At 57.9% G+C, this 27,590-nt stretch overlaps 1 protein-coding gene across 1 annotated transcript; it reads left to right on the plus strand.

Moving 5' to 3' along the window:
- Positions 1-27,214, plus strand: NCS1 (neuronal calcium sensor 1). Its single transcript, XM_030292860.1, has 8 exons — positions 1-7; positions 120-144; positions 11,838-11,976; positions 13,387-13,465; positions 15,171-15,259; positions 15,549-15,626; positions 17,129-17,246; positions 23,170-27,214. Exons 1-7 carry the CDS (start codon positions 1-3, stop codon positions 17,225-17,227), a joined length of 516 nt encoding a protein of 171 aa, XP_030148720.1. The 3' UTR covers positions 17,228-17,246; positions 23,170-27,214.
- Positions 27,215-27,590: the final 376 nt, after the last annotated feature.

Consider the following 27,590-nt stretch of genomic DNA (forward strand, 5'->3'; position numbering starts at 1 on the left):
ATGGGGGGCAGGGGCGCTGCGGGGCGGGCTGGGGAGGGCAGGAAGGGGGCTCCCCCGGGGCAGCCCGTCCCCTGAGACACCTCCCAGAGCTAAAAGGCTGCTTCTCTTTTCTCTTGCAGTTACCGAGAAGGAAGTCCAGCAGTGGTGAGTGACTGCTTTTCCCCAAACTGTCGGCGGGGAGGCCCGGGGGCGTTGGCGTTGGCCTGATGGGACGGCAGTCTAGCTGCCCAGGACAGGGGCCCGCGGAGGGGCTTCTGAGAGTGGCTCAGCCACCATCCAAGGGGTTGGATTCCTCTGTTCCCAAGGGACTGACGGAAAGCCACTTGATCCGGGGCGGGGAGGGGTCGTTGGTGAGTCCTTGCTTTCTGCAGCATCTCTAAGGACCACGGGGCCCCGCTCACCAGAAACGAGTCAGGGGGCTGGGTCCCAGGCCTGGCTTTGTCACTAAATCGCTGGTGGCCGTGACGAGTCTCTTCCCATTTCCGGGGTTCAGTCGCCCCTTCTATTAAGTGATGGGTGAGACTGGACCAGGGATGGCCGATAGGTGTCCTCTTGGATAACGGCTCTAATCAATCCGTAGCGGCTGCCCAGAGTGCCAGGTTAAGAAGGATTCTGAGGCTGTGTGCAGTGGAGCAAATGGAAAGTATACCAGTGGGGGATTAATGGGGGGCGGTACCAGCTTGGTGATGCCCGCCTGGGCTGGCGAGAGGGGAGTGGCATATCGTCTTATCACCTGTGGAACGTAGAGCTGACAGCGGAGGTCACACACTAAGGCAGACCTGAGGTCGGGGCAGGGGGTGGGGGGCGGTGAGGGAGAGGACGAGGCAAGCTTGGACAACTTCCAGAAAATTCTGGCGGTTTAGAAATGGACTTGAGAATCCTGACTTGGCCTTTCCTATCCGAGTGACCCAGGGTGACTCTCTGAGCCTCAGTTTCCCCATGTGTATGGCGGGAACAATAATGCACTCAGAAGACATTCCCTGCAAAGGTCGTAGCACGGGGCCCAGGGGACGATGGCCACTGCCAGTGGCCTTCTGTGCACCGTTCAGGGGGAGCCTAGAGATGCGCCCCCCCGCCCCCCATTCACAGCCAGGCCGTGAGGCTCCCGGGCAGCTGTGCGGTGCAGGGCCAGCCTCCCCCAGGGGCCACTCCGTACAGCTCGCTGTCCCTGAGCCCAGGCTGCAGAGGGTGGGAGCTGTGGTTGACCTGCCCAACCCTGCCGGCCCGGCGCTGGACGCCCGGCCAGCTGCTCCCACAGGGGGAGCGGATGTGGGGGGAACAGCCGCCACCACCTCCCTCCCGCCCCCCCCCCCCCCCAATCCGAGGACCAACGCGTGGATCTGATCTGCCTCCGACCTCATTTTCACTTTCCTGCTTCCCCAGGGGAGCGTTCCAGAAAGGATCCTACTTCTAGGTCTTTATCTCCAAGGCTTTGCCTTCCAGAACTCGCCTGCCCTTCCTTCCTTGGGCCTTTGTCTACCCCTATCTCCCTTCTAGAACTCCCCGCCCTTCTTGCCTACCTTCCTAGGCTCTCTGAGCTCTCTTCTCCCAAAGCTCACCTAAGTCACCTCCTCCAGGAAGCCTTCTGGGGTCCCCCGTCTGTACATAATCTCCCTCCTTCCCACCTGGCAGCCGGAGGCGCTTTTGCCTAAACCCTCCCTGGAGCTCAGGTGAAGTCCATGCCTACGGCATGGCTATGTGGGTATGAGAACTGGTTTGGGCGGGCCCTGTTGACCCCTCCAGTCTCACTGCAAACTCCTTTCGCCCTCTGGTCTGCCTGAATTGCTGTCTGTTCCCGAACCCACCTCGCCCTCTGGGGCTTCCTGACCTTTGCTTGGGCTGTCCCCCCTGTTGGGGACACCCCTCCCCCTCTTTGCTTGGCTCCTATCTCCCCACCCTCAAGGCTTCCTCCCTGAAACCCCTGGGCCCTCCGGTTAGCTTCGGGGCCCCCACCACAGCCGGGGACACAGCAGGTAGCATTCACTCCCTCTTTTCCTGGCCCTGAAGGCTGGCCCTGCCCTCTTCACGCCTGTGTCCCCAGAGCCTGGCCATAGTGGGTGCTCAGGCCCCAAGAAGCACACCCCATGTGCTTCCCATACATGGCTCTTGACCCCTGGGAGCTGCCCTGGGGGCCGACACGGTTTATCGTCTTTATGGCAGCTGAGGAAACGAAACAGAGGTGCAGAGAAGGGCCGGGCAGGGAGGAGGGTGGGGTCTGTCCCCTGGCGCCACTGTGTGCCCTGCAAGCTCTCAGACGCGGCCTCACTTTCCTCCTCGCCGTCACCCAGAGGAGTGTGCCATCGTGGCATTTCCTAGACAAGGCCCCTGAGCCCCCCGGGTCCTGCCCTGCTCACACCTGTGTTTCCCCCCGGGAACGCAGGGCCAGGTGGGCTCCAGAACCAGGGCACTGGGCTTGAGTGCCCGTGGCCCGCATTCTGTTTGAGCAACCTTGAACAACTTCCTGGGCTTCTCAGTGCCTCAGTTTCCCCACCTGGAAAATGAGGGTAATGATAGTCACGCTTTATAGGAATACCGCAGAGAGGAGGTGATCTGATTCACGTGAGACGTCCGGAACAGAGCCTCGTAACCTCCTCTCCGTTAGCGGTGTTGGTGATAATGCTGACGTCGTCACCAACTATAACCCACGGAGCAATCCGGAGACTCAAGGCCCCCTGCTCGTTATGAAGACGGGGAAACCGAGGCCCAGGCAGACGGAATGACTTTCGCTCACTCGCCAAGCTGGTGTGTCAGCTGCCCCCTACACAAGGGCTCGCCCACGGGAGAGAGTTCCAGGCACAGGGCTTAGCAAGCACAGAGGCTCAGTGGGCTTAGGCTCCGTGTGTTTGAGGAAGCACAGAGAGCCCTGGAGGCTGGCCCGTGGAGAGCAGTTCTTGGGACACCCGTGACAGAACTGGGGCCCGAGGCCTGGTGACACCCAGTCCCTGTGAGAAGGGGGTTCTCTCTAAAGAGCTTACAAAGACCAGAACGGATCTTGCTTTGCCGGTTCTGTGGGCCTCGAACACAGGTCCTTTGGTTCATTTTGGTGGCGCCTTCGAGGTTAGGAGGTAGGTGAATCGGTGCCTTTCTCTGGCCCTCCTGGGCCAGCCCACTACCCACCCCACTGTTGTGTTCTAGAATGGCTCTATCCCTTGGGGCGAAGCTAGACCAGGGACGGTTAAACAGGGACACTCCTGCCACCACTCTCTCCACCGGTGCCCACAGCAGACATTGGCAATGGATCACAGATCCCGGCGCTCTGGGTCATCCCCCGCAGTGCCCAGGGCCATCAGTGTCCTTGTCGCGGGCACACAAAACGAACGCATGTTATTATCCCTCGATTGCCCCGCACGTCACTGGTTCGCTGGGGCCGTGGGTGGCCCACTGTTCCCTCTGTCTTTTGCTCAGGAAACAGGTAGGATCCCAAGCGCCCTGGTCCATCTTCAGAGGACCTTTGTCACCAAGCCCCCAGCCAGCACCTTCCTGTTCCAAACAGCTCTCAGGGCCCCCAACATCTGGGGAATGTGCCGATGCCCTGCCCTCCCTGGGAAAACACAGGCTTCCCAGGCCTAGTCTACAGTTTAGGGCTGGGCCGTCTGGGTGGGGGTGGGGAAGCAGGGGGAGGGGCATGCAGAGACCCGCAGGGCCACCGCAGACACTTCCTGTCCCACCTGCAAAGCGCCTGCACGGATCCAGCCAGGACAGCGGCTCCGGCTTCCTCCAGTCTGTCTGTCTGTCTACACCCCACCCGCTCACTTAAAGCCCCTTAGGGCCTCCCACCGCACTCGAAATAAAGCCCCAACCCCTTCCCTGGCCCTTGGGGCTCCCCAGGGTCTCTCACCCCACCTTCTCCCCCGGCCTCACCGGGCACTTGCTACACTTCCTGTCCGTCAGCCACACCAAACTCATTCCTACCTCAGAGCCGCCATCCTTGCTGTTCCCTCTGCCCCCAGATCTTGGCGTCTCTTCGGAGAGGCCCGCACTGACCACCGAGTCCCTGTTTCTCCAGCATCGTACAGGCTCACCTTGTTTTGTGCTGACTTTCAGCAGCCGCTATGCAGCGAGAGAACCCAGGGCCGGGCTTTTTTTTTAAGTTTATTTCTTCATTTTCAGAGAGGGCAGAGAGGCTCTGCCCAGCACAGAGCCTGATGTGAGGCTCGATCTCACAACTGTGAGATCACAACCTGAGCCGAAACCCAAGAATCAGAGGCTTAACTGACTGAGCCACCCAGGCGCCCCTAAAGATTTTATTTTATTTTTATTTTTAAATTTTTTTTAACGTTTATTTATTTTTGAGACAGAGAGAGACAGAGCATGAACAGGGGAGGAGCAGAGAGAGAGGGAGACACAGAATCTGAAACAGGCTCCAGGCTCCGAGCTGTCAGCACAGAGCCTGACGCGGGGCTCGAACTCACGGACCGTGAGATCATGACCTGAGCTGAAGTCGGACGCTTAACCGACCGAGCCACCCAGGCGCCCCCAAGGTTTTATTTTTTAAGTAATCTCTCCACCCTGTATGGGACTTGAACTCACAACCCCGAGGTCTAGAATCGCACGCTTCACCCGCGGAGCCAGCCGGGTGCCCCAAGGCCCAGGGCTCGAAAGTGATTGTGTGATGGGCCCTGGGCCGGCCAAGGAGAGGAAACAGAGCCGAGAGTAGCACTCGACCTCGGCGCCGGTCCGGCCCAGGTTGTCAGGAGCACGGGCCAGGCCACAGCAACGGGGTGGCCAGACCAGCGTCCCCTGGGCTCTCAGCCGGCACCAGGCTCCCGCTGCCCTCGGGGTCAACTCTGCACAGCCCTGCGCTGCTGTGCCGCGATCTGTACTTGGAGGGAGGAGGTCGGAGGCTGAGCGGTGAGGCCAGTGTCAGGGTCCACGGCCAGCCTGGGTCCCTGCCCCTTGCTCTCGACCGTCTCCGTTCCCTGAGCATGATTTGTCCCCGTGGACGATCAGGAATCGCACTGGGGGCTAAGAAACCGCAGCGGGTCCCGGGCCCTTCCAGATGATTGTGAAATTGCAGCCCCTCAGAGAGCAGAGAGGCAGCAGGGCACACATCACCCCTCCCTCCCCCCAGCCCGGCCCCAGGCCCTGACGGACAGCACAAGACGGGAGGGAAGCCGGCTGGAAGCTGGCGGTAGGTGCGTGGGTACCTTGGGTGCCAGCATCGTGGGTTGAGGTAGCTTTTTCTCTCGCATTTTCTATTTTCCAAATTTTCCCAAGAAACTAAAGCTCCGGAGGGCAGAGACGCTGGGCCCAGGTGGCCCAGGGCTGGGTGTATGTATGTGGAGTCTGGGTCCAGCCCTTTCCACCTCCGCGGCTCAGGCTGTGGGGGCTCAATCCTGCCGGCTCTTGCCTGGGCCGCCCCCCCAAAGCCGAAGACAGCGGGGGCTGGTGGGGGAGGAGAGCAAGGAGGAGAGACGTCATCCTCAGGGGGCGCTGGGACCGGGGTGCCAATGCGAGGGGTTGTTTGCAAAGATCACGGGCGCCGCGGAGACAACTGGGGCTCGGGGCTGATTGCCGCTGGGGGTGACGCTTCGTCGTCATCCCACCTGTTCCCTGCCTTTCCCACGACAGCGGGCAGCGCTGTACCCTGGACAGGGAGGGACGGGCATGCAGGGAGTTGCGGCCAGCCTCCCACAGGGCCAAGTTCGTGGCAAGTGAGAGCAGTGAGTTCGGAAAGTCCCAGCAGCCTGGGGCCTTCGGGTCTCGCTCGGGGGTCTCAGAGAACAAGAAGCTTTATGGGAAAGGGATCCCCGTGTCAGGGCGAGCAGTCATTCATTCATTCCTTCCTTCACTCACTCACTCAGTCGTTTGTTTAGCACCTACTAGGTGCCAGGCCAGTGCTGGGCAGGGGGCGGGGCTGGAGACAGCTGGGACTGAAGGAGAATCCCCAAGGGGACACAGGCATTGGCCCAGGCTGGTGGCGCTGGGGAAGTGTTTTGTTAAGTGACATGCAGCCTCCCTCGCTCTATGGAATGACACGTTTCTTTTTTTTCCTTTCCCTTTCAAAGAAGCGTAAGAATGCAGTTGTCACATCTGCGACTCTCTCTTTTCGTCCCCGCCCTGTGTCGAAGAGCTGGCCCCCAAACACAGCCAACCCTGTCAGACACCCGTGTGGCCGGAAGCTGCCCGCACGGCGTTCGGGGACGGTGCCTGTCTCCCAGGCTCAGTCCCATAGCTTTCCGTCTGATTCCCAGAAGGGTCCCTGGCCCCCAGAGAGTTAAGAGCCCTGTTCTCGAACACGATTTCAAGACTAGTGACAGGTACAGAGAGAATTGATTTAATGAAATGTCTTCTTCGTACGTCCGTAAAAAGAAACGAAATAGCATCCACAAGTCCTGGTAACTAAGAATGGTTAGAAAAAGGCAAACCTAGGTGGAGGTGTGATGGTAGTTTGGTTCGGTTTTTATTTTTTTTATTATTTGTTTAACGTTTATTTCCTTTTGAGAGAGAGAGAGGGAGGGGCAGGGAGAGAGGGAGACAGAGAATCCCTGTCAGCGTGGAGCCCGAACTGGGGTTCGAACCCACGAACTGTGAGATCGTGACCTGAGCCGAAGTCAGATGCTTAACCGTCAGAGCCACCCAGGCGGCGCCCCCCCCCCCCCCCAGCAATAACTTGTAAAAAGTCGCTCATTTTTTGGTGGATAACGGCCGATCGATTTCATGCTTCACCGATGTATCTGGATATAAACAACCCTTAGTATCTCCGATTTGTCGTGTTACAGCCGACACATGTTGCTACAACACATGTTGTGTTTCAGCCGACCGTACCTGTGTTTGATATTTTTATGCCTTATCTAGAACATTCTGTAATGCTTTTAATTACATTTTTTTTTAACGCGGTGAGATACACACAATGTGAAATTTACTGGCCTAACCGTTAAGGGCCTCCCTGTATGTGCCCCGGGCTAAGTGGCTGGATGCGGCAGGTGCATCAGGGGTCTTTGGTCTGTCAACTCCCCCTTGGGATGGCTGGCTGCTCCGGGCAGCCGGGGCAGGGATGGTGGTGGGATCCAGCCAGGCCTGATGGGGAAGCCTGAGCCCTTCCTTGTGTTGTGTTTACACTCCAACACAAAAATTTAACTTCTTTATATTACAGAATCCCTGCGTGCTCCGTGCGACCAAAGGGAACCATAAGCACAGAGCTTAGTCATAATAAGTACAAGACAAAGATGGGTCCCCAACTCCTTTCTGCCCCACGCGTGGGGCCCTTGTCTGAGGCGGGTGGCCCGTCACAGTGGGTTTTTGCGCGGTGGGCCCCCAGGGCCGTCCGTCCTCGGTGGTGCCTGGGGATTCTGGGGCTGGGCCCCAAGATCCTGCCCTGAGGTCCTGCCTGGGCTGGGCACCCCCGGTTGCCAGTTGGTGGAGGTAACTGACAGCAGCACAGGTTTTGTGTCTCCCCCTCCGTCTGGCCTGACGTGTGCCGGCGGGAATGCCGGGACCGCTGTGGCTTCCACCCTGGGTCTGGAAGCAAACAGAAGGCACCAAGGAAAGCAGGCCGACTGAGCGCGTCGGGCCTCGAAGGGCAGGATGCCCCATCCCGGCCCCCTCCCCCCATCCGCCGCAAGCCCGGACGTGTGGCAGAGGGCTCTAGCGCCGGCTGCCTCATTTGCTGGCTGTGCGACTCCGTGTAGCATTTACTGAGCACCTACTGTGTGCCAGGCACGGTGCTGGGCCCCGCAGACTCAGGGCCGGGTGAGGAGACGTGGTCCCTGTCTCGATGCCCGTGTAACCGCCGCACGGGTTACACGAGCCAGTCACCAGGCACAGCTGTACGAGGCGCCACCGAGGCCCGGGCCAGGGGCAGGGGGCTGGGAGTATGGCTCCGTCCGCGGTGGCCAGAGAGGGCTTCTCTAAGGGACACGCCGAAACCAAGAATGAAAGGGTAAGTGGGAGTCAGCAGGGGAGGGAGGGGAAGAGTGGGCTGAGCAGAAAGTGTCCTGAGTGAAGGCCCTGTGCCTGGGCCGGACGGAACCTTCCCCAGCCTCCATTTCCCCATCCGTAAAGTGGGCATAATAGTCCTTGCCTCCTGGGCTCCGTGGGACCGTTGCGTGAAATTGTGCCTGGAAAGCGCATAGCCGTATGCCTGGCTCTCAGTTGTTTTGCAGAATCACAGACACCGGGAGGGCAGACGCTTGTGTAGACCCCCTCAAGTTCATGGGCTTCCCACAGGCCATCTAGTTCGGTATTTCTCCGCTGGAGTGGTTCTGCTCCCGGGGGGATACGTGGCCTTGTCTGGGGACACTTTTGGTCGTCCTCACTTGGGAGCAGGTGCTACGGACACCTAGCAGACGGAGGCCTACGTCGTACGGTGCGCAGAATCACCCAACCCCAAATGTCGGTGGTGCTGGGGTGGAGAAACCCTGAGCTGGTCTAAGCCACTTATATACCAGCAGGGGACCTGAGGGGCACTGCAGGGGAGGGGTACACGGGACTGGCATACAAGGCCCTGGCCTCCTGGAACGGGTTTTCTGGTGGCAGCATGTCTCAAGGGGGAGGCGGGGGGGTGGGGGGCCCGGGCCTGTCGGAACCTGAGGCCGGGGGCCCTGGGTGGGGGCTGGAGTCACGTCTCTCAGTGACCTTGGAGCCGTGACGGCTCACAGGTGGGGTGACCGGGGTGTCTGGGGCAGCAGATCCCCCCATCTCTGCTCTGGCGAGGCAGGGTGCCCCCAACCTTCCCACGACGAACAGCGCTGCGCAGCGTTTGGGGAAGCAGGGCTCCAGCACGCGTTTGCACGGGGCAGTTTCTGCCTGGCCGGAGCTCTGATCCTGCTGCTAACTTAACTGTGTGACGCTGAGCCGGTCTGTCTCCCTCTCTGGGCCCCCTGCCAATCCACCGAGGGCTGGGAGCCCATCAGTGGTTCTCTTGCCGTCTGCAGGAAGCTCTCAAGTGCTGGCCAGGGTCCTCGGGGCTTAGGAAAAAGGCACTGGATACCTGGGTCTCACTCCGTCCTCGTCTGGCAGTTTGTGTGTTCATGCGTTCGTCTGTCCGTCCGTCCATCCGTCCATCCATCCATCCATCTCCTCGGACAGACATTTACTGAGCCCCCATCATACACCAGGGCCCACCCCCGGCAAGGGGCTCTGCAATGCCAGAGAGGTTACAGTGGGATGTCCCTCCAGGGATATGACCTGGAAGCAAATGTGATATAGCGTGCTGGGGATCTCCCAAGGGGTGAGGGAGCAGAGGAACCTGTCAGGCTCTGGGGCGGGCGGGGGTGGGGGGGCCCGGCCAGCATTCCCGGAAGCGACGTCAAAGCTGGGACGAGGTAGGTGAGTGGCTGAGCCCAGTGAAGAGAAAAAAGATGTGTTCTGCGGCCAGAGGGGCCTACGGGTACCAAGGCCTGGAGGCCGGAGATAGTATGGCACGTTCTAGAAAGTGTGGCTGGGTGTGGAATATGGAGGTGGTTGGCAAGAGGAGGCTGGGCCCGGGGTTGCTTCCTGGGGATGGGCTTCCTGGGGCCCTCTGCAGGGGTACCTGGACGGTCCCCCTACCCCAGAAAGGCTCCCCACGGAGGCTGGCCTCCCCGCGTCCCCGCCTGCCCCCAGCTATCACTGCAGGGCCCCCACTGCTGGCTCTCTGCAGCTGCTCTCAGCTCTGGGGGTTCCTGCAGCCAAGCAAACTGCCCCCCCCCCCCACTCAGGAGCCACCCGCAGGGACCCTCTAGGAGCGGCTTTTGTCTTCTCTCCATTGTTTTTAACAGGCTTTCAGGATCACTTAAATACCACACATCCATCGTGGGGCAGTGAGAAGCCTGCGGGGGGGCCCCCATCCCGCCCCCGAGTGATCTGGTGGCTGGAGCGTGCCCCCGCACGGCCCCCACACGGGCACCAGGCCCGTCCCCTCCTCCTGCCCAGGGACCTGTCTTGGCCAGGAGGCCTGGAGTCACGGATCAGGTCTTGTCCCTAAAACGCCCCTTCTCCCTGGCCGCGCGTCCTGCCCGGGTATGAAGTTGGGGCCCAGAGCACCCAGCTGGGAAGGAGGCTTTAGGGGAGGGTCCTGCGGGAGGCCGGGTCCCTTCCTGGTACCTGCGGTGGGAGGGGCACCCGACCTCTTGCCTCCGCACCTTCATCTGTGAACCCCGCATCGCTGAGCTCAGCGCCCAGCATGGGGCAGAGGGCGAGATGGGGCAGCCGTCCCATTCCTGAGCAGGGACCTGGCCTCCCTGGGCCTCTGCTCCCTGCAGGTGTCCGGTGAGAGATGGGGAGGGGCGCGGAGGCCTGGCCTCCTTCTCGGCCTCCTGCTGGCTGTGGGCGTCCACCCCGGCCCGACCCCCCTCCCCCGTTCCATCTTCCCGCCTCCCCCTCACCCAGCAACCCCCATCCTGTTAACATCTGGCGTCCGTCGTGCAGGCTGACGATCCCCGAGTGTTCTGTGGGTCCCTTTAGGTCCTTGTATGTGCAGCACCCACCCAGGCCCCTCAGATTGTGCCCTGTGGGTGGGAGGGCAGCAGCCTCTCCACGTGCGACCTCTATGAATGGGCCCCCGCCACGGTGCCACTTCCCAGGGCCGGGCACAGGGTGCCCGGAGCCCTCTCCCTAGACATGAGGGGAGGAGGGAGCCTTCACAAGGTCTCAGGACAGAGCAGTGGGGCAGGTGGTAGTCTCGGCGACCCCGTGGCTCGGAGCAACTGGCCTCAGCCCCGGTCTGGGTTGTGAGGACGTGCGAGTCGGCCCCTCCCGGGCCTCAGCTTCCTCATCCCCCAAATGGGCTTCCTCGCAGGCTCGCTCGCTGGCCGTCGTGGGCGTTCCGGGAGAGTGGGTTTGCAGAGAGTGGCCCAGCGAGGTAAGGGCTGGGAACAGATAATAGCTGATGCCCTGCTGGCTTCCCTTGGTGCTAGGAATCTTCCTCCTCCAAGGAATCCTCCTCCAGCTGGGTTGCTAAGCTACGCCCAGGCGCCGACTCGCCAACTGGTTTACGACAGCCCGTCTGAGTTCTTAATACAAAAGATCATGCTACTGATGGCTTTTTTTGTGCCCAGCCCTATGTTAAGGATGCTACATCATCCTCTCATCTGAGGCCAACAAGACAGACGTGGCAGCCGTCCCTTTTTAGGGACGAGGAGACTGAGGCTCAGGGGGGTAAAGACACTTGGCCGAGGTTGCACAGCCAGAAAATGGCAAAGCCGGGGTTTGGGCTCCAGAGCCGTGCGGCGATCAGCTGGCTGCTTAGCTGCAGAATCCTGGGCCGGGCGCTGGGAATACAGCGGGGTGACAAACCAGGGTGCCCTCTGAGCTTGCTGCCCCGCTGCTGTGTCTCTTAGCACGGATCCCCGCGAACAGACGTGGGGGAGAGGGGGTGTGCGTAGTGGGGGGCGGGGTGCAAGCATGTGGGAGGAGCCAGCTGCTGGCCCCATATGGTGGCTCTGCCCACCAGCGGTACCACCGGCACCGCCAGCCTGCCCCCGCTCTGTGGTGCCAGGAGGGGCTCAGCGGAGACGGTGGGGAGGCAGGGGTGCCCCGGTGTAAGAGCGTGACTTTAGGGGAGCTCGTTCGGGTGAGTTTTGTTTCAGCCCCGCTGTGTGGAGTGCAGGGCTGCGGGGGTAGGGGGGTGGCAGGTGCTCTGTGCACGGTGTGCAGGTTAATTCTCACGGCGACTCTTATGCCCCTGGTACGGACGAGGCTCAGAGAGGTGCCGTCACCCGTCCCAGGTCACGCAGCTAGCCAGAGGCAGAGGGGGGATGAGCCCGTGCTGCACAGTGTCCAGGTCTGTGCCCCCCCCCCCTCCCACGTGGCACTGTCTCCCTGAACAGGATTCACAGCCTTCCGGGGACGCTGGCAGGTGGGTGGGTGATGCTGGCGCCTCTTTGACCCTCTCTCGCCCGGTCTGCCGCCTCCAGGTACAAAGGCTTCATCAAGGACTGCCCCAGCGGGCAGCTGGATGCCGCAGGCTTCCAGAAAATCTACAAGCAATTCTTCCCATTCGGAGATCCCACCAAGTTTGCTACGTTTGTTTTCAACGTCTTTGACGAAAACAAGGTGAGCCGGGGATTGACGGGGCCTGCGGGGGGGGGGGGGGGGCGGGGGCTCAGCTTCCCCTCCTCCTCTTCCCCTTCCCCTCCTCCTCTTCCCCCTCCCCTCCCCTCCTCTCCCCCCACCTCCCCTCCTCTCCCCCCCCCCCCCCCCCCCCGGCTCGGCTCCCGCAGGCACCCGCAGCGTCTCCACACCCACACTCCGCTGCCGATGTTCCCTTCTGGAGGAGGAACACACATACGTGTGCACACGCGCGCGCACACACACACACAAACGCACTGATGCACGCACATGCACACCAATGCGCGCGCGCGTCCCGGGCGCACGCGCTTCCACCTGCGCCGCACGGAGACGGGTACGCACGCCTGTACCGCGCACGCGCGCACGCGCGCACGTACACACAGACGCACACGCACACGCACGCACACCTTGCCCTTGCTCACGCGAGCACAAAATGCAGATCCCTGCAGGGACCGTAGCAGGGTTTAGAGCCGTAACTGACGCTTACTGAATATTTACCACGTGCTCAGCTTTTCCCGTGGATCGTTTTGAGTGAGGTTTTACAACCAAGCACCTCTGGGGCACGTCCTTTGAATACCCCCGTTTTGCAGATGGGGAAACTGAGGCTCTGAGCAGCATATAGCGTGGGATCTTTTGTGCCTGGCTCCTTTCGCGGAGCGTCATGTTTTCAAGGCTTCTCTGTGTCGGGAGCGTGTGTCCCCTCCCGGCGATGGCCGTGCTGACCTGTGGCGTATCCGCTGTGGGGCGCCCGCCGTCCTCAGCACCCTGGCCCACGCCTGCGTTTTTCCAGGCTCCCTCCTGTTCATGGGGCACTTACGGAACTCGATTTCACACTCTGGACTTCGGGCCCTCGGATGGTTTCCGTTCTGTCGTGCCCTGGCTTTCTCCCCCAGGTGCCCTCAGGCTGACAGTCACACTGCTTGGCCCTGGGAAGATCTCTGCCCTCTCCGGGCCTCAGTTTCCCTATTGGCAAAACAAACAGGTGGGATTAAACAGTTGAGGGCCCTGCGCTCCTCAGAAACCTCTGAGCCTGTAGTTTGAAGTGAGGAGAAGGGGTTTCCAGACTCTTGCCCAGAGAGGGTGTGTGTGTGTGTGTGTGTGTGTGTGTGTGTGTGTGTGTGTTAGTGATGACTTCTGGCTCTTTCTCCCATCACATGTGGAGTTGGGCTCTGCCTTGAGCCTCAGTCCTTCTTCTGTCCTTCCTACCTGACCTGACCCATCTGTAATCGTCCCCCCCTCCCCGCATCCCTTGTCCCTTCTCCCCCACACTCCCCGTTCGGGTGTCCCTTAGCCGTGGGGTATTTGGTACCTGCCACTGCCCATCAGGCGCCCGAGGTCAAGCCTGACGGGTGACCCGGTGCTGACTGCGGCCGCCCCACCCCTCTCTCCTGTCAGGACGGGCGGATTGAATTCTCCGAGTTCATCCAGGCACTGTCGGTGACCTCGAGGGGCACCCTGGACGAGAAGCTGCGGTGTAAGTCCTGTCCCCGGGTTCCGTCAGGCGCACACGGGCTGGTCCCAGGCTGGAGGGAAGCCAAAGAAGTGGGCCAGGCCGTCTGTCCAGGGCTGAGAGAGCGGCACAGATGTCCTGCCTTTCCAGGTCAAGGGAACTTTCCTGAAGGTGGCCGTGTAGGAGGAACGTGGCTTAGCGAGGCACGGTGGACAGACGGGGCAGGCAACAGGTGCAGACACGGGCCACGGGCAGCTTAGCGTCGAGTTAAAAGGCCCGATTCCAGCGCTGGCCGCACCCCTTGGGAATTCACTGTTTTGACGACTGGTCTCACTCATTCACTTCATTCACTCATTCACCCAACAGATACCAGCCCGACACGGCCACGTGTGCGGGCCAGGAGGCGGGGACTCCACGGGGGAATCTGATAGGCAGGCACCTGCTCTCACCAGTGTCGGTCTGGCATGGGGACTTTATTTTTAAAAATCCCATAAAACTGCAGCCGAGGCAGGAAGGAGTGGGTGAGCCGACAGGAGAGGAACTGTTAAGAGTCAGGGGCTGAGGGACGCCTGGGTGGCTCAGTCGGTTAAGCGTCCGACTTCGGCTCGGGTCACGATCTCGTGGTCTGTGAGTTCGGGCCCCACGTGGGGCTCTGCGCTGACAGCTCGGAGCCTGGAGCCTGCTTGGGATTCTGTGTCTCCCTCTCTCTCTGCCCCTCCCCTGCTCATGCTCTGTCTCTCTCTCTCTCTCTCTCTCTCTCTCTCAAAAATAAATAAACATTAAAAATTTTTTTTAAAAAGATCAGGGGCTGAGCTGGGGCCAGGGGAGAGCTGGCCGGGGTGGGAGGAGGGGAGAGGGTTGCAGGCAGGGGAAGAGCATGTCCGAGGCCCCAGGGGGGAGAGAGTTCCAAGCTGGAACACGGGGTGCAAAAGGGAGTCTGGAGAGAGGATGGGAACAGCTGAGCCAGAACTCCCCGCTCTCCTGGACCTTGACGCTGCGTTGCGTTGGTAACAAGAAATGCCTGCAGTTTCTTTCTCTCTCTTTTTTTTTTTAGGAATAAAGGAGGATTTTATTCATGTAAAAGCTATACCCCGCCCCCATCCTGGGGGTATTATTTGATTTTCTGAGTCAACCATAGCAGGAAGCTGCATGATTGCGGATGGGCCGTGGGTGGAGAGGAGGGCGCGTCATTAGGGGGTCCTCCTGGTCCCTACCCCACTCAGCCCGGGCCTCAGCCTCCACTCTGGCAGACCCAGAGCCTCCTTCCTTTCTACTTTTGGTTTCTTTCTTTCTTTCTTTTTTTTTTTTTTCTTTTTTTTTAGTTTATTTATTTATTTGAGAGAGAAAGATAGAGAACAAGCAGGGGAGGGGCAGAGAACGGGAGACAGAGGATCCGAAGAGGGCTCGGCGCTGACAGCAGAGAGCCTGATGTGGGGCTTGAACTCACTCACGGAACCATTTGATTGTGGCCTGAGCGGAAGTCGGAAGCTTAACCGGCTGAGCCACCCAGGCGCCCCTGGTTTCTTTTTTGTTTTTAAACCCTAGTTGAAATGGTGTGTATGTCAATGTACGTGTGTCTGTCTGTCCATCCGTTTGTCCTGATGTGAATCCTCGTTGCCGATGAGTGTCGGGGCCCTTGGTCTCCCCTGTGTGCTGAGGGGCAGGAGGAAGGGGCGTGGCCCAGCCTGCCCTGCTCCAGGGTGACCCCGCCCCGGCTGCTTGCTCCCAGGGGCCTTCAAGCTCTATGATCTGGACAACGACGGCTACATCACCAGGAACGAGATGCTAGACATTGTGGACGCCATTTACCAGATGGTGGTGAGGCCTGGGCCCGATGGGGTGGGAGCGGCAGGAGGGGCGTCACATGTAGGCACGGGGCCTGGCCGCACAGCCGCTCTCCTGCCCGGGGTGAGAGTTGGCCAGGGGAGGGGTGGCGGGCAGGGGCCACCGCCGCAGTGGGGCCGGAGGGGGCCGAGTGTTCTAGAGCCAGACTGCAGAGAGGGTAGAGGTGTGGGGAGGGGGAGCAGTTGGCATCTAGAAGCAGCCCAGATCTGGGAGGCAGATTTCTGGCCGGGAACCCACCGCCCACCTTGTCTCTCCCTGGCAGGGGAACACCGTGGAACTCCCCGAGGAGGAGAACACCCCCGAGAAGAGGGTGGACCGGATCTTCGCCATGATGGACAAGGTGAGCCCGGGGTGGGGGGAGACTGGTCCTCGGCCAGGTAAGGCGTGGGCCGGCAGTGGAGACCCTTATAAATGCACGGATGTTCAGGGCAGTGGCTTGGCCTGCTGAGATATCCACTGGTCGCCTGCTGTCCCCATCAGATGCCCAGAGTGTTAAATAAGTTTCCCTGACACTTTTTCTTCTCTCGATTAAGAGAGGGGCAGCTTTTTTTTTTTTGTTTTTTATTTATTTTTGGCAGAGAAAGAAAGAGAGAGAGCACAGACAGGAGAGGGGCAGAGAGAAAGGGAGACACAGGATCCGAAATGGGCTCTGCTCTGAGTGCGGAGAGCCCAATTCGGGGCTTGAACTCACAGACCGTGCGATCGTGGCCTGAGCCAAAGTCGGGCACTTAACGGACTTGAGTCGCCCAGGCGCCCCAGCCTCCACTGAGATTCTTAACCTTTTTTACTTCTTGCCATGGGCCCCTCTGACATATTGGAGATGCCTGTGGGCATCTGAGAATAATGATTTTCAGTGTATCCAATCAAATCCATGGGGTTGAAAAGGAAGGGAATGATTTGGGAATATAGCCATCAAAATACTATTTTATTTTATTTTACTTATTTATTATTTTTTTTATTTACCTTGGAGACAGAGAGAGAGTGTGAGTGGGGGAGGGGCAAAGAGAGAGGGAGACCCAGAATCCAAAGCAGCTCCAGGCTCCGAGCTGTCAGCACAGAGCCCGACGCGGGGCTCGAACTCATGGGCCGTGAGATCATGACCTGAGCCGAAGTCAGTCGCTCAACTGACTGAGCCACTCAGGTGCCCCTTTATTTTTTTAATGTTTATTTTAGAGAGAGAAAGGGAGAGAGAGAGAGAGCGTGAGCGGGGGTAGGGGCAGAGAGAGAGGGAGACAGAGGATCCAAAGCGGGCTCTGCATTGTCAGCACAGACCCCCGTGTGGGTCTCAGACTCACAGATCTCCGAGACCGTGACCTGAGCTGAGTTCAGATGCTCAACTGACAGCCGCCCAGGCGCCCCTCTGGGAGTCGTTTAAATGCCCTTCCGAGAGTGACTCCAGAGAAATGCATTCGGCTCTCAGCCCTTTGGAATTAACTGCCATTTACGGGATTTAATGGCCGTGATAGCAGGTATGGAGTTAGGGGCGCTCGAAGGCTGCTGAGCACTTTGCACATCTTAGGCTCCCAGAGCCGTCACCCCGGTGCCCTGAGGAAGCCACGTAGTAGTTACCTCTCGTGCCCAGGTGAGGAAACCGGGGCCCGGGGAGGTGGAACACGTGCCCAAGGTCACCCTGCCGGCAAGCGCCCAGTGATGCCCGAGCCCTCTTACCTAGTGAGCGACACCGCCTCCCTCCTGACCTGACTTTGTTTCGAAGCTGTCTCTCGGCCAGTCCCGGGCCGGGCTTGGGGAGGGGATGTTCCGGGTCCGGCCCAGAGGCCCCTCTCCTAAGAGGCTGGTCGTCCCTCCACCTTTAGCTGTCTGTCTTTCTCTCTCTGCTTGCAGAACGCCGACGGGAAGCTGACCCTACAGGAGTTCCAGGAGGGATCCAAGGCAGACCCCTCCATCGTGCAGGCGCTGTCCCTCTATGACGGGCTGGTATAGTCCACGGCCCAGAGCCGGGGTGAGTGGAGGGGGACCTGGGGCCTGGGGTGGGGGGCGGGGCAGGACACCTCCGTTCTGGAAGAGAACTGTCTCCCTTTTTCTTCCTCATTCTCTCCTTCCTCTTCTCTCTGCCTCTTCTCTGTTATGCGTCGTAGAGAGAATCCCAGACAGGCACCATGCTGAGTGCAGAGCCTGACGCGGGGCTCGATCCCACGACCCTGGGATCATGGCCCGAGCCAAAATCAAGAGTCAAATGCTCAACCGACTGAACCACCCAGGCACCCTGAAATTCACAGGGGTTTTGTAGATTAATCATATATCTATGATCCTGCTAATGTCATTTGTCAAATCTAAGAGTCTGCCTTTGATTCTTTGGGATTTTTCTATGCTTTCTTTCTTTCCTTGCTTTCTTTCCGTCATCTGTTTCTTTGCCCTGCTTCCTTGCACTGGCTGGGCCTGCAGCACAGTGCCCCCTAGGAGTAGAGAAGATAGATGAGCATTCCTGTCTCACTCTTGGTCTTGGGGGAAAAGTTTCAAGAATTGACTATTAGATTAGTTAATTTAGAATTAATCCGGTAATTATTATTAGGATGTCTGGTATAGGTCTTCTGCTGGAAGGTTTTGTCAGATTTAGAAAGTTTCCCTTTCTAGTTCGCCAGGAGTTATTTTTTATTTTATTTTAATTATTTTTTACTTTTTTTTTAAACGTTTATTCATTTCTAAGAGACAGAGAGAACAGAGCGTGAGCAGGGGAGGGGTCCATGAGACAGAATCCAAAGCAGGCTCCGGGCTCTGTCTGGGCGGTCAGCACAGAGCCCGAAGCGGGGCTCGAACTCACGGACCTTGAGACCATGATCTGAGCCGAAGTCGGCCGCTCGACCGACTGAGCCACCCAGGCGCCCCGTGGTTTTTGAATGCTAAGTCACCCTTGCGTTCTCAGAATAAAACTCCACTTCCGGAGGTGTGCTAATCCTTTTGATGTATCGTCAGATTTGGTTTGCTGATAACTTTCTGCCGGAGGCTTATGCCATTCCGGAGCTTTTCTGATGATGAGGGTGGTGACTGTTTTACACAAGAAATCCTTTTTTCACTGAAGAGACGTCACAGAACGGGTTGAGGGGCTCCTGGCTGGCTCAGTCCGGTGGAACACGTGACTCTTGATCTCAGGGTCGGGAGTCTGAGCCTCGCGCTGGGTATACCTAAAAATAAGATCTTAAAAAAAAAAAAAAAATGTTGAAGAAGAACACCTGCCTACAAAAAGTTTATTTTTACAAGCCTTCGTGTATTCCCCGGATAGAACCGCTGTGTGCGTTTTTGTGTCCGGGGTGATCCAAAAAGAATTGAACGCTCACAAAAACTGAATCCTCAGTAACTGGGTCAGCATGGGGATAGGTAATCAAACCGGTTTCTAAAGGAGTCATCACAGTCCCTTCTCTAATCTCAGAAGAGCCCAGTGTGTGCCTCTGGATCCCACGGTGCGTATGATCCTCTGTCACATCTCCCAGAGGCTCCTTTTTTTTCTTTTTTAAAATTTTTTTTAACGCTTATATATTTTTGAGACAGGGAGAGACAACATGAACGGGGGAGGGGCAGAGAGAGAGGGAGACGCAGAATCTGAAACAGGCTCCAGGCTCCGAGCCGTCAGCACAGAGCCCGACGCGGGGCTCGAACTCACGGACCGCGAGATGGTGACCTGAGCCGAAGTCGGACACTCAACCGACTGAGCCACCCAGGTGCCCCTCCCAGAGGCTCCTTTTGTGTGGTAAATGTCGCCAGTGGCCTCCGTGGCAGCTGTCACGTGACAATGTTGCTTGGTCTCCTGCAGGCCGTGGAAGAAGCGGTCTGCACAGAGGTTCTTGATGTTTCTGTCCCCCAGAAAAAGTCACATGGCGTCATTAGTCTCTTTACAGCAGGTGATTATTTTGGAATCACCCTAATTGTTTCCGTCTCACGGTTTTCTGTGAACACATATGGGTTTGTATTTCCCCAGCAGCAATGAGCTCATAACCATATGTTGGCGGTTGGTTTTTTTGTTTTTTGTTTTTAATGAACAACTTATAGGGAATGTTTCTGTTTTCTTTTGGCAACTTAACACTAGGAAAAGAGACTTTTTTAATAGTTTTTTTTTTTATGTTTATTTTTGAGAGAGAGAGAGAGAGAGAGAGAGAGCAAGGGAGGGGCAGAGAGACAGGGAGAGGGCACCTGAAGTGGGCTCTGTGCTAACAGCAGAGAGCCCGACACGGGGCTCGAACTCATGAGATCACGACCTGAGCCCGAAGTCAGACGCTTAACCGACTGAGCCACCCAGGTGCCCCAAGAAAAGAAATTAAAAAAAGAATTTTTTTTAATGTTTATTTATTCTTGAGAGTCAGAGAGAGAGAGAGAAAGAAACAGAGCGTGACTAGGGGAGGGGCAGAGAGAGAGGGAGAGAGGGAGACCCAGAATATGAAGCAGGCTCCAGGCTCTGAGCTGTCAACACAGAGCCCGACGCGGGGCTCGAACCCACAAACCGCGAGATCATGACCTGAGCCGAAGTCAGACGCTCAGCCGACTGAGCCACCCAGGCGCCCCCAAAGAAAAGAGATTTTTAACATATTTTACCCAAGTTGGCACAAAGTCCACTTCATGCTGTGTCTACACTGGCTTTCCTTCACACCATTTATGGAGGGACCCATTTTACCCTCACCGGCAACATGGCGGCCGAAAACATGCTACTTTATTTTCATGACAGACTTTTCACACAACCTTCCTATAAGCTCGCCCTGAAAATTGCCTTCCTCCTTTTCTTAGGCTTGTCCTCAAACCTACTGGATGGTAATTATATCCAACTTGTGTTCCATCATTTCATATTTATTCACAGATTCCTGATGTATCATAATTGTTAGATAAGCTCCTGTTACATAATTCACTGAACCGCTGAGGAACGGAGATCCTGTATATTTCCCGCATCAGTAAAAATGTTCGAGGCCATCATTTCTAATAGCTGCATAGTATTCTGTTGTGTGGCTGGGCCGTACTTGACCTAGGCCTGTGCTTGGGACACGTAGGTTGTTGGAAATCTTAAGGTGGATTTTGTTGTTGTTGTTGTTTATTTATTTATTTTGAGAGAGAGAGAGCGCGTGCTTGTGAGCAGGGGAGGGGCGGAGAGAGAGAATCCCAAGCAGGCTCCGCGTTGTCAACACAGATCCCAATGCGGGACTCGAACCCGTGAACCTATGAGATCATGAGTAGAGCTGAAATCAAGAGTCAGACACTTAACTGACTGAGCCACCCAGGTGCCCCATGAGGTGGATTTTTTAAAAACTTCTGTTGTTGTTGTTTTTTTATTTATGAGAGTGAGAGAGACAGAGTGTAAGCAGGGAAGGGACAGAGAGAGAGGGAGACGCAAAATCCGAAGCGGGCTCCAGGCTCCGAGACATCAGCACAGAGCCCGACGCGGGGCTCAAACCCACGAACTGCGAGATCGTGACCTGAGCCGAAGTCGGCCGCTCAACCGACTGAGCCCCCCAGGCGCCCCAAGATAACATTTCTTTATATAGAGTCCATAATAGCGAAAAAAAAAAAAACCCAGTACTAATTCCCTGATACCCCCCGGTCTGCAGCTAAGCTAGTCTTCCCATTTCCTGTGGCCTCGCAATGTTTTGTTTCTTGGAAACAGAATCAGAATGAATTCCACCTATTGTAATTGGCTGATAGGTCTCTCACGTTCATTTTAATGTCTCCCCCTCCCCTTTCTTTTGCTTTGCTATTTGTCGAGAAATACATTCCGTGGGGTCTCCTACCTCGCGGTTTGCTGATTGGGCCCCCGTGGGTGGTTTTAACATGTTCTTCAGTTTCCTGTTCTTCCTGGAAATGGGCACTTAGATGGGCAGGCTTGCCCGGCACTCACTTTGACCCACTTTTGACGAGAGCACCTCCCGAAGGGGGCTTTGTGTGTCCACCAGGCATCACATGAGGTCTGGTGACGTTGGCAGCCACTGGTGACGAGCCCTTCATTCATTCGTTCATTCACGCATGCGTGCATTCATTCATTCATTCAGTAGGTGGTGTTCCAGAGCTGTCCGTCCTTCTTTGTGGTTAGCTCGGTTGTTACTCTACTGGGAAACTTCCCCCTCATCGATGGTGTGGTTACTGCAGCCTCATTTCTAAAGGAAAGGCAGGATAGATACTCGATTCTTCCTGGCTTCCAGCTTTTCAAAAACAGGTGGGTTTCTAACATCCTTTAGAAGGGACCAATCACGGATTTATGGGTTTAAACGCATTTGATGGGTTCCGTTGTGTTTGCGGTTTGAAGCAGCAGGTCCAGTGCTGGGGATCGCAAGGGTTCACAGATTGGCCACAGAAGGCAGGGCACGGGATTGGAAACTCAGCCAAGCGCCCCGGGGTCGGCACAGGGAGGACCCTTCCCTTCACCTGCACCCCGGCGGCCACCCCAACTCTGCTCCCGTGGGGCCTGCCTGCTCCTTCGGGTCACCACCACGTAGCTGCTGACTAGCCCAGCCCAGCCGATGCTTTCTGGTCATGTCACACAGATCTGGGAAATGACCCCTTTTGGATCAGACGCCTACCCCGTGCGTTCGGGGCAGCAGGGACTTGGGATTTAAGTGGACCAGGGTTACGGGAAGGATCTGTGGATCGTGCAGACGGTGGCAGGCAGCCCGGTCCTCCGTGCTGCTTTTTTCAAAAACATACTGAGGCGAAAGTCGCATGACATAAAATGAACCATTGCATTAAAAAAATGTTTTTTAAGATTTTTTTGTTTTTTTAAAGTAACCTGGGGCTTGAACTTACAACCCTGAGATCAGGAGTCACACGTTCTACTGACTGAGCCAGCCAGGCACCCCAAATTAACCATTTGATTTTATTTATTTAAAGGAGGCTCCATACCCTCGCGGGGCTTCAGACTTGACCCTGAGATCAAGACCTGAGCTGAGATCGAGAGTCCGACGCCGGGCGCGCCCGGGTGGCTCAGTCAGTTAAGGCATCCGACTTCGGCTCGGGTCATGATCTCACAGTCTGTGAGTTCGAGCCCCGCGTCGGGCTCTGTGCTGACAGTGTGGAGCCTGCTTGGGATCCTCTTTTTGTCCCTCTCTCTGTCCCATCCCCGCTTGTGTGCTCTCTCTCTCTCTCTCTCAAAAGAAAGGAAGCAAAAACCCACCTTCACGTCTATTAAGCACTTTCGCCCCATCCCGCCTCCAACCCAGCCCCCGGCAGGCAGCCTCAGCCTGCCTTCTGTCTCTATGGATTTGCCTACTTGGGACGTGTCATCGGAACGCAGTCTCTCACATAAGTGCAACACGCGGCTTTTGGCGCGCGGTACCTTTCACTTCGCGTAACGTCTTCGGGGCTCCTTGTCGGAGCGGGTGTCAGGACCTCGTTCCTTTTTTACCTGGGAGGGAAACTGCTAGATCCCACGGTAACTGTGTTGAACCTTTCGGGTGCCATCGTTTGCACTGCCACCAGCAAGGGTGAGGGTCCTAACGTCTCCAGGCCCTGGCCAGCACTTGTGACGTCCCCGCGTGTGGAGGATAGCCATCCCGGCGGGTGTGGGGTGGTGTCTCATTGTGGGGTTTATTTGTGTGTCCCCGGTGACGAAGCCTGTTGAACATCTTCTGTGCCTGTCGGCCACGCCACGCCTCGGCCTTCGTGGCTGCAAGTTATCTGATCCTAGGGCTGCGCCCTCATTTATCCGACCAGCTCCCTAGCTCCCTCCTTCCCTTTGTGTGTCGCTATCGCAGATGATACTGTGGGAAACGCCTCCTTTGCTTCTTAAGGAGACATGCGAAGTGCCAAACAGGTGGATCCGAGGGTGCGCACGCTGAGTTTTAGGACTTCTGACGGAATGCCCCCCGGCCCTCCAGTTGGCTCCCCTGCCGGCTCCGTGGGCGTGGGTCCCGGGCAGCCAGCCAGCTCCGCACCTCTCACCTCCTTGTGTCTTCCAGATGCCTGGGAACCACTCACCTCCTCCCGTGCCATGAGGCCACCTCCGCCCCCAACGCCACCCTCTTGTGTTCCTCCAGCCTCTCTCCGCATCTACACCCGGCCGGGCTGCCCTGGAGCCGCGGGGCCCGGCTCTCCTCCCCCCTGCCCTGTACCCACCGCCGCCTGAAGCCACCGTCTCCAATTGCCAACAACCTCTGCTTGTCCAGAAACCGACACGAAACGGAAAAGGCTACAGCCCTCTGCAAAACCAAGGCCTCGGCTGCTTCGCGGGCAGCCTCTGGGTCCTTCCTGCTCTCCTGTGCGTGTGCTTTTTTTTTTTTTTTAATTTCAAACAGACATTGACAAAGGGAAAAAAAAAAAAAAGAAAAAAACAACCACCTTCTGTCCTAGAAGATACAGACTGACAGATGGGGAGAAGGCTGCCGTAGACCTCAGAGAAGACTGCCTCCCGCCTCGGCTGTCCTTCGGCAGCCGGAGAGGCCACGGGGAGTCACGGCCTCGGCCACGGTGTGCTCGGGGGCATTGGCGGGGGCCTGCCCGATTCGCGTTATTTGTCGTCCCATCCCTCAAGCAGCCAGACCACCTGCGTGGCAAGGATGATTAATTATGATGATGATGATTTTTTTTTTTTTTTGTGATAACAGTATTGTGCTTTTTGTGGGGAAAGTGAGGTTTTTTTTTTTTATACATATATAATTGATATCTTTTATTTATTGGTTGTTAACTGTTGCTGCTGCCTCGTGTGTCCAAAGTTCCCAGGGATGCGGGGCCTACCGTTTATACGCGCACGCCCTCGCCCACCTGCGCCGGAGAGAATGGTGGCCTGAAGCGGCCGAGAAGCCAAAAACCTTTTTTTTCTTTTTCTCTTCTTCTTCTTCTTCTTTTTTTTTTTTTTTTTTTTCAGATACTGTGCTTGATGTTTGGAGAGGGGACGGGTGGGTTTCTTAAATGGCTAATGCACTGTTCCCCCAGCCCGAATGCCTCCTTCTTGAACCCCTTTTCTCTGCTTCCGGTCCATACTCCCCCTTCTGTTCCTCTTCTGGGTCCAGAGCATCTTTTCTGAGGACAAACAGGGGACGTCTTTTGGTTTCTCCACTCTTGCTTGGCGCTTGCAGCAGCCTGGGGACTGGGAGCCCGGAAGGTGGGATGGGGTGCGTAAGGAAAGGCGGCGGGGGAGGACGCTCTTGGCAAGCCGGTGAGCAGAGGAAAGTTTCCTTCTCCCTCCTTGGTGGGTTTTGAAGAGCGTCCTTCGGTTCTCTCCCACTTGCTTTTCTGCCCGCCCGTCTGCCTTGTCCCGTAGATCACGTGGCCTCCCCCTTCCCTTTCCTCTCTCAGCTTAAACGCTGGGAGGGAGGGCAGGAGGGAAGGGCCGCAGACGGTCCAGTCTGATAGTGGCTGTCCCTTGGGGCTGCAGCCCAAATGTGCTCATAGGAAGCTTGTGACGCTGCCTGCCACTGAGACCGGGTGGCCCCAGAACCGCCACCAGGAAAGTCAGAGGCCAGGGAGCCTCTCCGGGAGCCTGCGGCTGGCCCTTGCTCTGCGATCACAGGCAGCCCCCTGCCCTCTCTGGGCCCCAGCTACCCCAGCGGCAGAACCAGGAGGCTTGGGCTGGTCGATCTGGAAGTTTCCTGTATCCACACCGACGCCGTGTCATTGTGAGCCTGGGTTTCTTGCATTTATGATTCTGCGGTCTTCGGCTGTTTGCCAGGCCCCAGCAGGCACGGGCACGGTGTGCGGCCCTCTCCTGTCTCTTGGCACAAGTCTTCAGGGACATGGAAGCCACTGGTGGTTGTGTGCGGGATCAGATGACCTACCTTGTTCTCTCTTCAGCTCTTCCTGGTCCCTCCTGGACTCTCGGGCTGTCTTTTTTTTTTTGGCCCAGAACCAGTCCTCTTCCAGGGAAGGCTCCCGGACTGAGAAGCAGCCTCCCAGACTATTTAGGGCCAGGCCTGAGTCTCGAATTCCTGCTTCTTGGCGAACTCAGCAGCCTGTCCCCTTTCTTGCTTGCCCCAGCCCTGGGAGAGAAAAAGCTGGCCTTCGGTTCTCACTTTGAATTGTCCTTGGTTCTCACTTTGCACTTTCCCGGGAGGCCAGAGCGTCTGCCAATTAACCCTCAGCCGACAGACCCTCCGCCAGAGAGCGGCGCTGCTGGGGCGGGCCTTGCGTGTCCCTTCCCGCTGGCCGGACCACTCGGCTCGTCCCAGACTCCTTTCTTGCTCAGCAGAGCCTCGGGCTGTGCTCTGCGTCCACTGTAAGCCCCCGGATCGCGCAGGCACGGGGAGCGCTTCAGCTCTCACAGGCGACTTTGCAGGTTGGGATGAACTTGGTGGCTTGGGGTTGCGTGGGGGGGTGGTTCCCCGTGTGGCATTCCTCCCCTGCCTTCTGCCTGAGCCTCGATGTGCATCTCTGGCCCAGTGGGAAGGAGCAGTCGCACAGCCCAGTGCTAGAGGCACCATCTCGGTGAGGGACTCGTAGCCCAGGAGCACCCAGGGTCAGGAGTGACGGATCCCGCCAGCTCCGGCATGGGCATCGATTCCGGGGTGTCTGAGGAGCAGGTGTCTGTGAGGCCTTCTTTCTCCATTCTTGCCCTTTGGCCGTTTAGTTTGGAGCCACAGGTGGGGCTTTTGGCCTTAGCAGGCGGGACCGTGGACCCGTGGCTCAGGCGCACCTCGGGTCCGTGTCCCGGGGACGGCCCAGAGCTGCAGGGAAGGGCCGCCCTTCTTGTTGGGCAAGGCGCTGGATACTGGGCATTTGTGCCCGAGGTGGCCGGGCAAGGACAGTTGTGTCCCCTCCTCTCACCAGGCCTCCAGATATGGAACCTGAGCAGCTGCGGGCCTCTGTCCCCGGCACCGATTCACCCCCCTCCCCCCCGCAGGCCCAGGTGGGTCACATGCTGCTCTCTGGGGATTCCAGACCCACCGAAGGCCAGGCTCTCAGTCCTTCTGCCGGCCCTCGCTCCTCGCTCCTCGCTCCCTGGCCCAGGAGCAGCGGCCCTGGCCTCTCCCCCACAGTGTCCGCTCCCCACTCTGTTGATGGCATTGACCAGAATGACAGACTTCCTGATATTTAACCAGGCAACGTTCAATGTCAAGGCAAACGCGCGTGTCCTCCTTTCCCCGAGATGCTTTTCACTTTGACAGCCAACTTCCCAGACCACACCTGGGCTTTCGGGAACGCGTCTCTTCTCTGAGGGGAGGAAGGCGGGGGGGGGGTGCCCTAGATCTCCCCCGGGAGAGACACCCTCTCCCTGGAGAGAGTCCCTCTGCGGGCCCAGCGAAAAGCCACCCGGTTCCCCGCGGAGCCTCCGGGGTCCGAGGGAACGCGGGCGCGCCCCCTGGTGGCCGGGAGCTGCAAAGGCATGTGGGGACCCCGTCAGGCCCAACCAGAGATTGGAGGGGGGACAGCGGGAGGTGCCCTGGGCCCCAACCTCCCGTGACTGGCAGTGTGTGTCCGAGGTGCCCCTCTTCTAGGTCTCCCCCAGGGCTAGCAAGTTAATGAGCATAAGGGCGCCGTGATGGGAAGCCTTGCCCTCCCCCCTTTTTTTAATATCTGCGGAATAAACCCAATGGTTGATTTTTGAATGAATAAAAGGCTTTTGTTGAATAAACAGCTGGTCCCATCTTCTGTCTTGGCCTCTAGGCTCAGGCTCCTGTCTACTGCCCAGGCCTGGGACAAACGCAGAATCCGCCTCGCCTCGCCCCACAGCCTGTGCCGTTCTGTTTTTCCTGCATCTTGACGGTGGCCCCGGCCCATGGCTCCGGGGACAGCCACCTGCTCCCAGTTGGACTCAGTGACCAGCTTTCTCTGAGGCTCGGGGCAAGTGGCTCCCGCTCAGTTCCTCTGTCCCTCAGATGGGAGCAAGTGTCTGTCCCTCACAGGGCCAAGGGGGAAGTGGGGAGTGGGCGTGGGCGTCGCAGTCACCTTGCAGAGGTCGAAGGCCAGCGGGGCAGGGCAGTCTGAGTGGTCACGTTCCCCGCCCCCCGACCCAGAGCCTGCAACTTTGTAAAGGAATTTGGACAACTCTTACCAAGAAACAAAACAAAACAAAAGCAACGTTTCCTGGCTATGGTCGTGTTCTTTCTGTTTGCCTCTTTGCCTTTCCGACCCCCTCGGGGCCTCTTTTGGGGGCCGCTGTCCTGTCTGAATCCGCTGGTGTCTGTCTCTGGGGAAGAAGCAGGCCCTTGTCCTAGAGGTGCCGGTGGGGGCGGGGCGAGGCCCCGGGGCGGACAGGGGCCCCGCAGTGTGCCCAGGCCTCCTCTCGTGCTCCTGATGTGTGTCTTCTGTGCCATGCCAATTAAACACGCTTCCTGACTTGTCCTTGCCTCCCTTGTGTGGGCCTGTTGCTTTGTCTGTTTCTGTTCTTTTTTTTTCGTTTCATCGCAGGCTTCTTCCTCCCCGCCCCCCGCCCCGTGACCCCCTT

This window comes from Lynx canadensis, chromosome D4 (genome assembly GCF_007474595.2).
Source record: "Lynx canadensis isolate LIC74 chromosome D4, mLynCan4.pri.v2, whole genome shotgun sequence".
Taxonomy (NCBI): Eukaryota; Metazoa; Chordata; class Mammalia; order Carnivora; family Felidae; genus Lynx; species Lynx canadensis.

Excerpts from the sequence above, each read along its gene's own strand:
- NCS1 (XM_030292860.1), top strand. Across the intron at positions 145-11,837 it reads GAGAAGGAAGTCCAGCAGTG|GTACAAAGGCTTCATCAAGG; the intron begins GTGAGTGACTGC and ends TGCCGCCTCCAG. Across the intron at positions 15,260-15,548 it reads ACGCCATTTACCAGATGGTG|GGGAACACCGTGGAACTCCC; the intron begins GTGAGGCCTGGG and ends TCTCCCTGGCAG.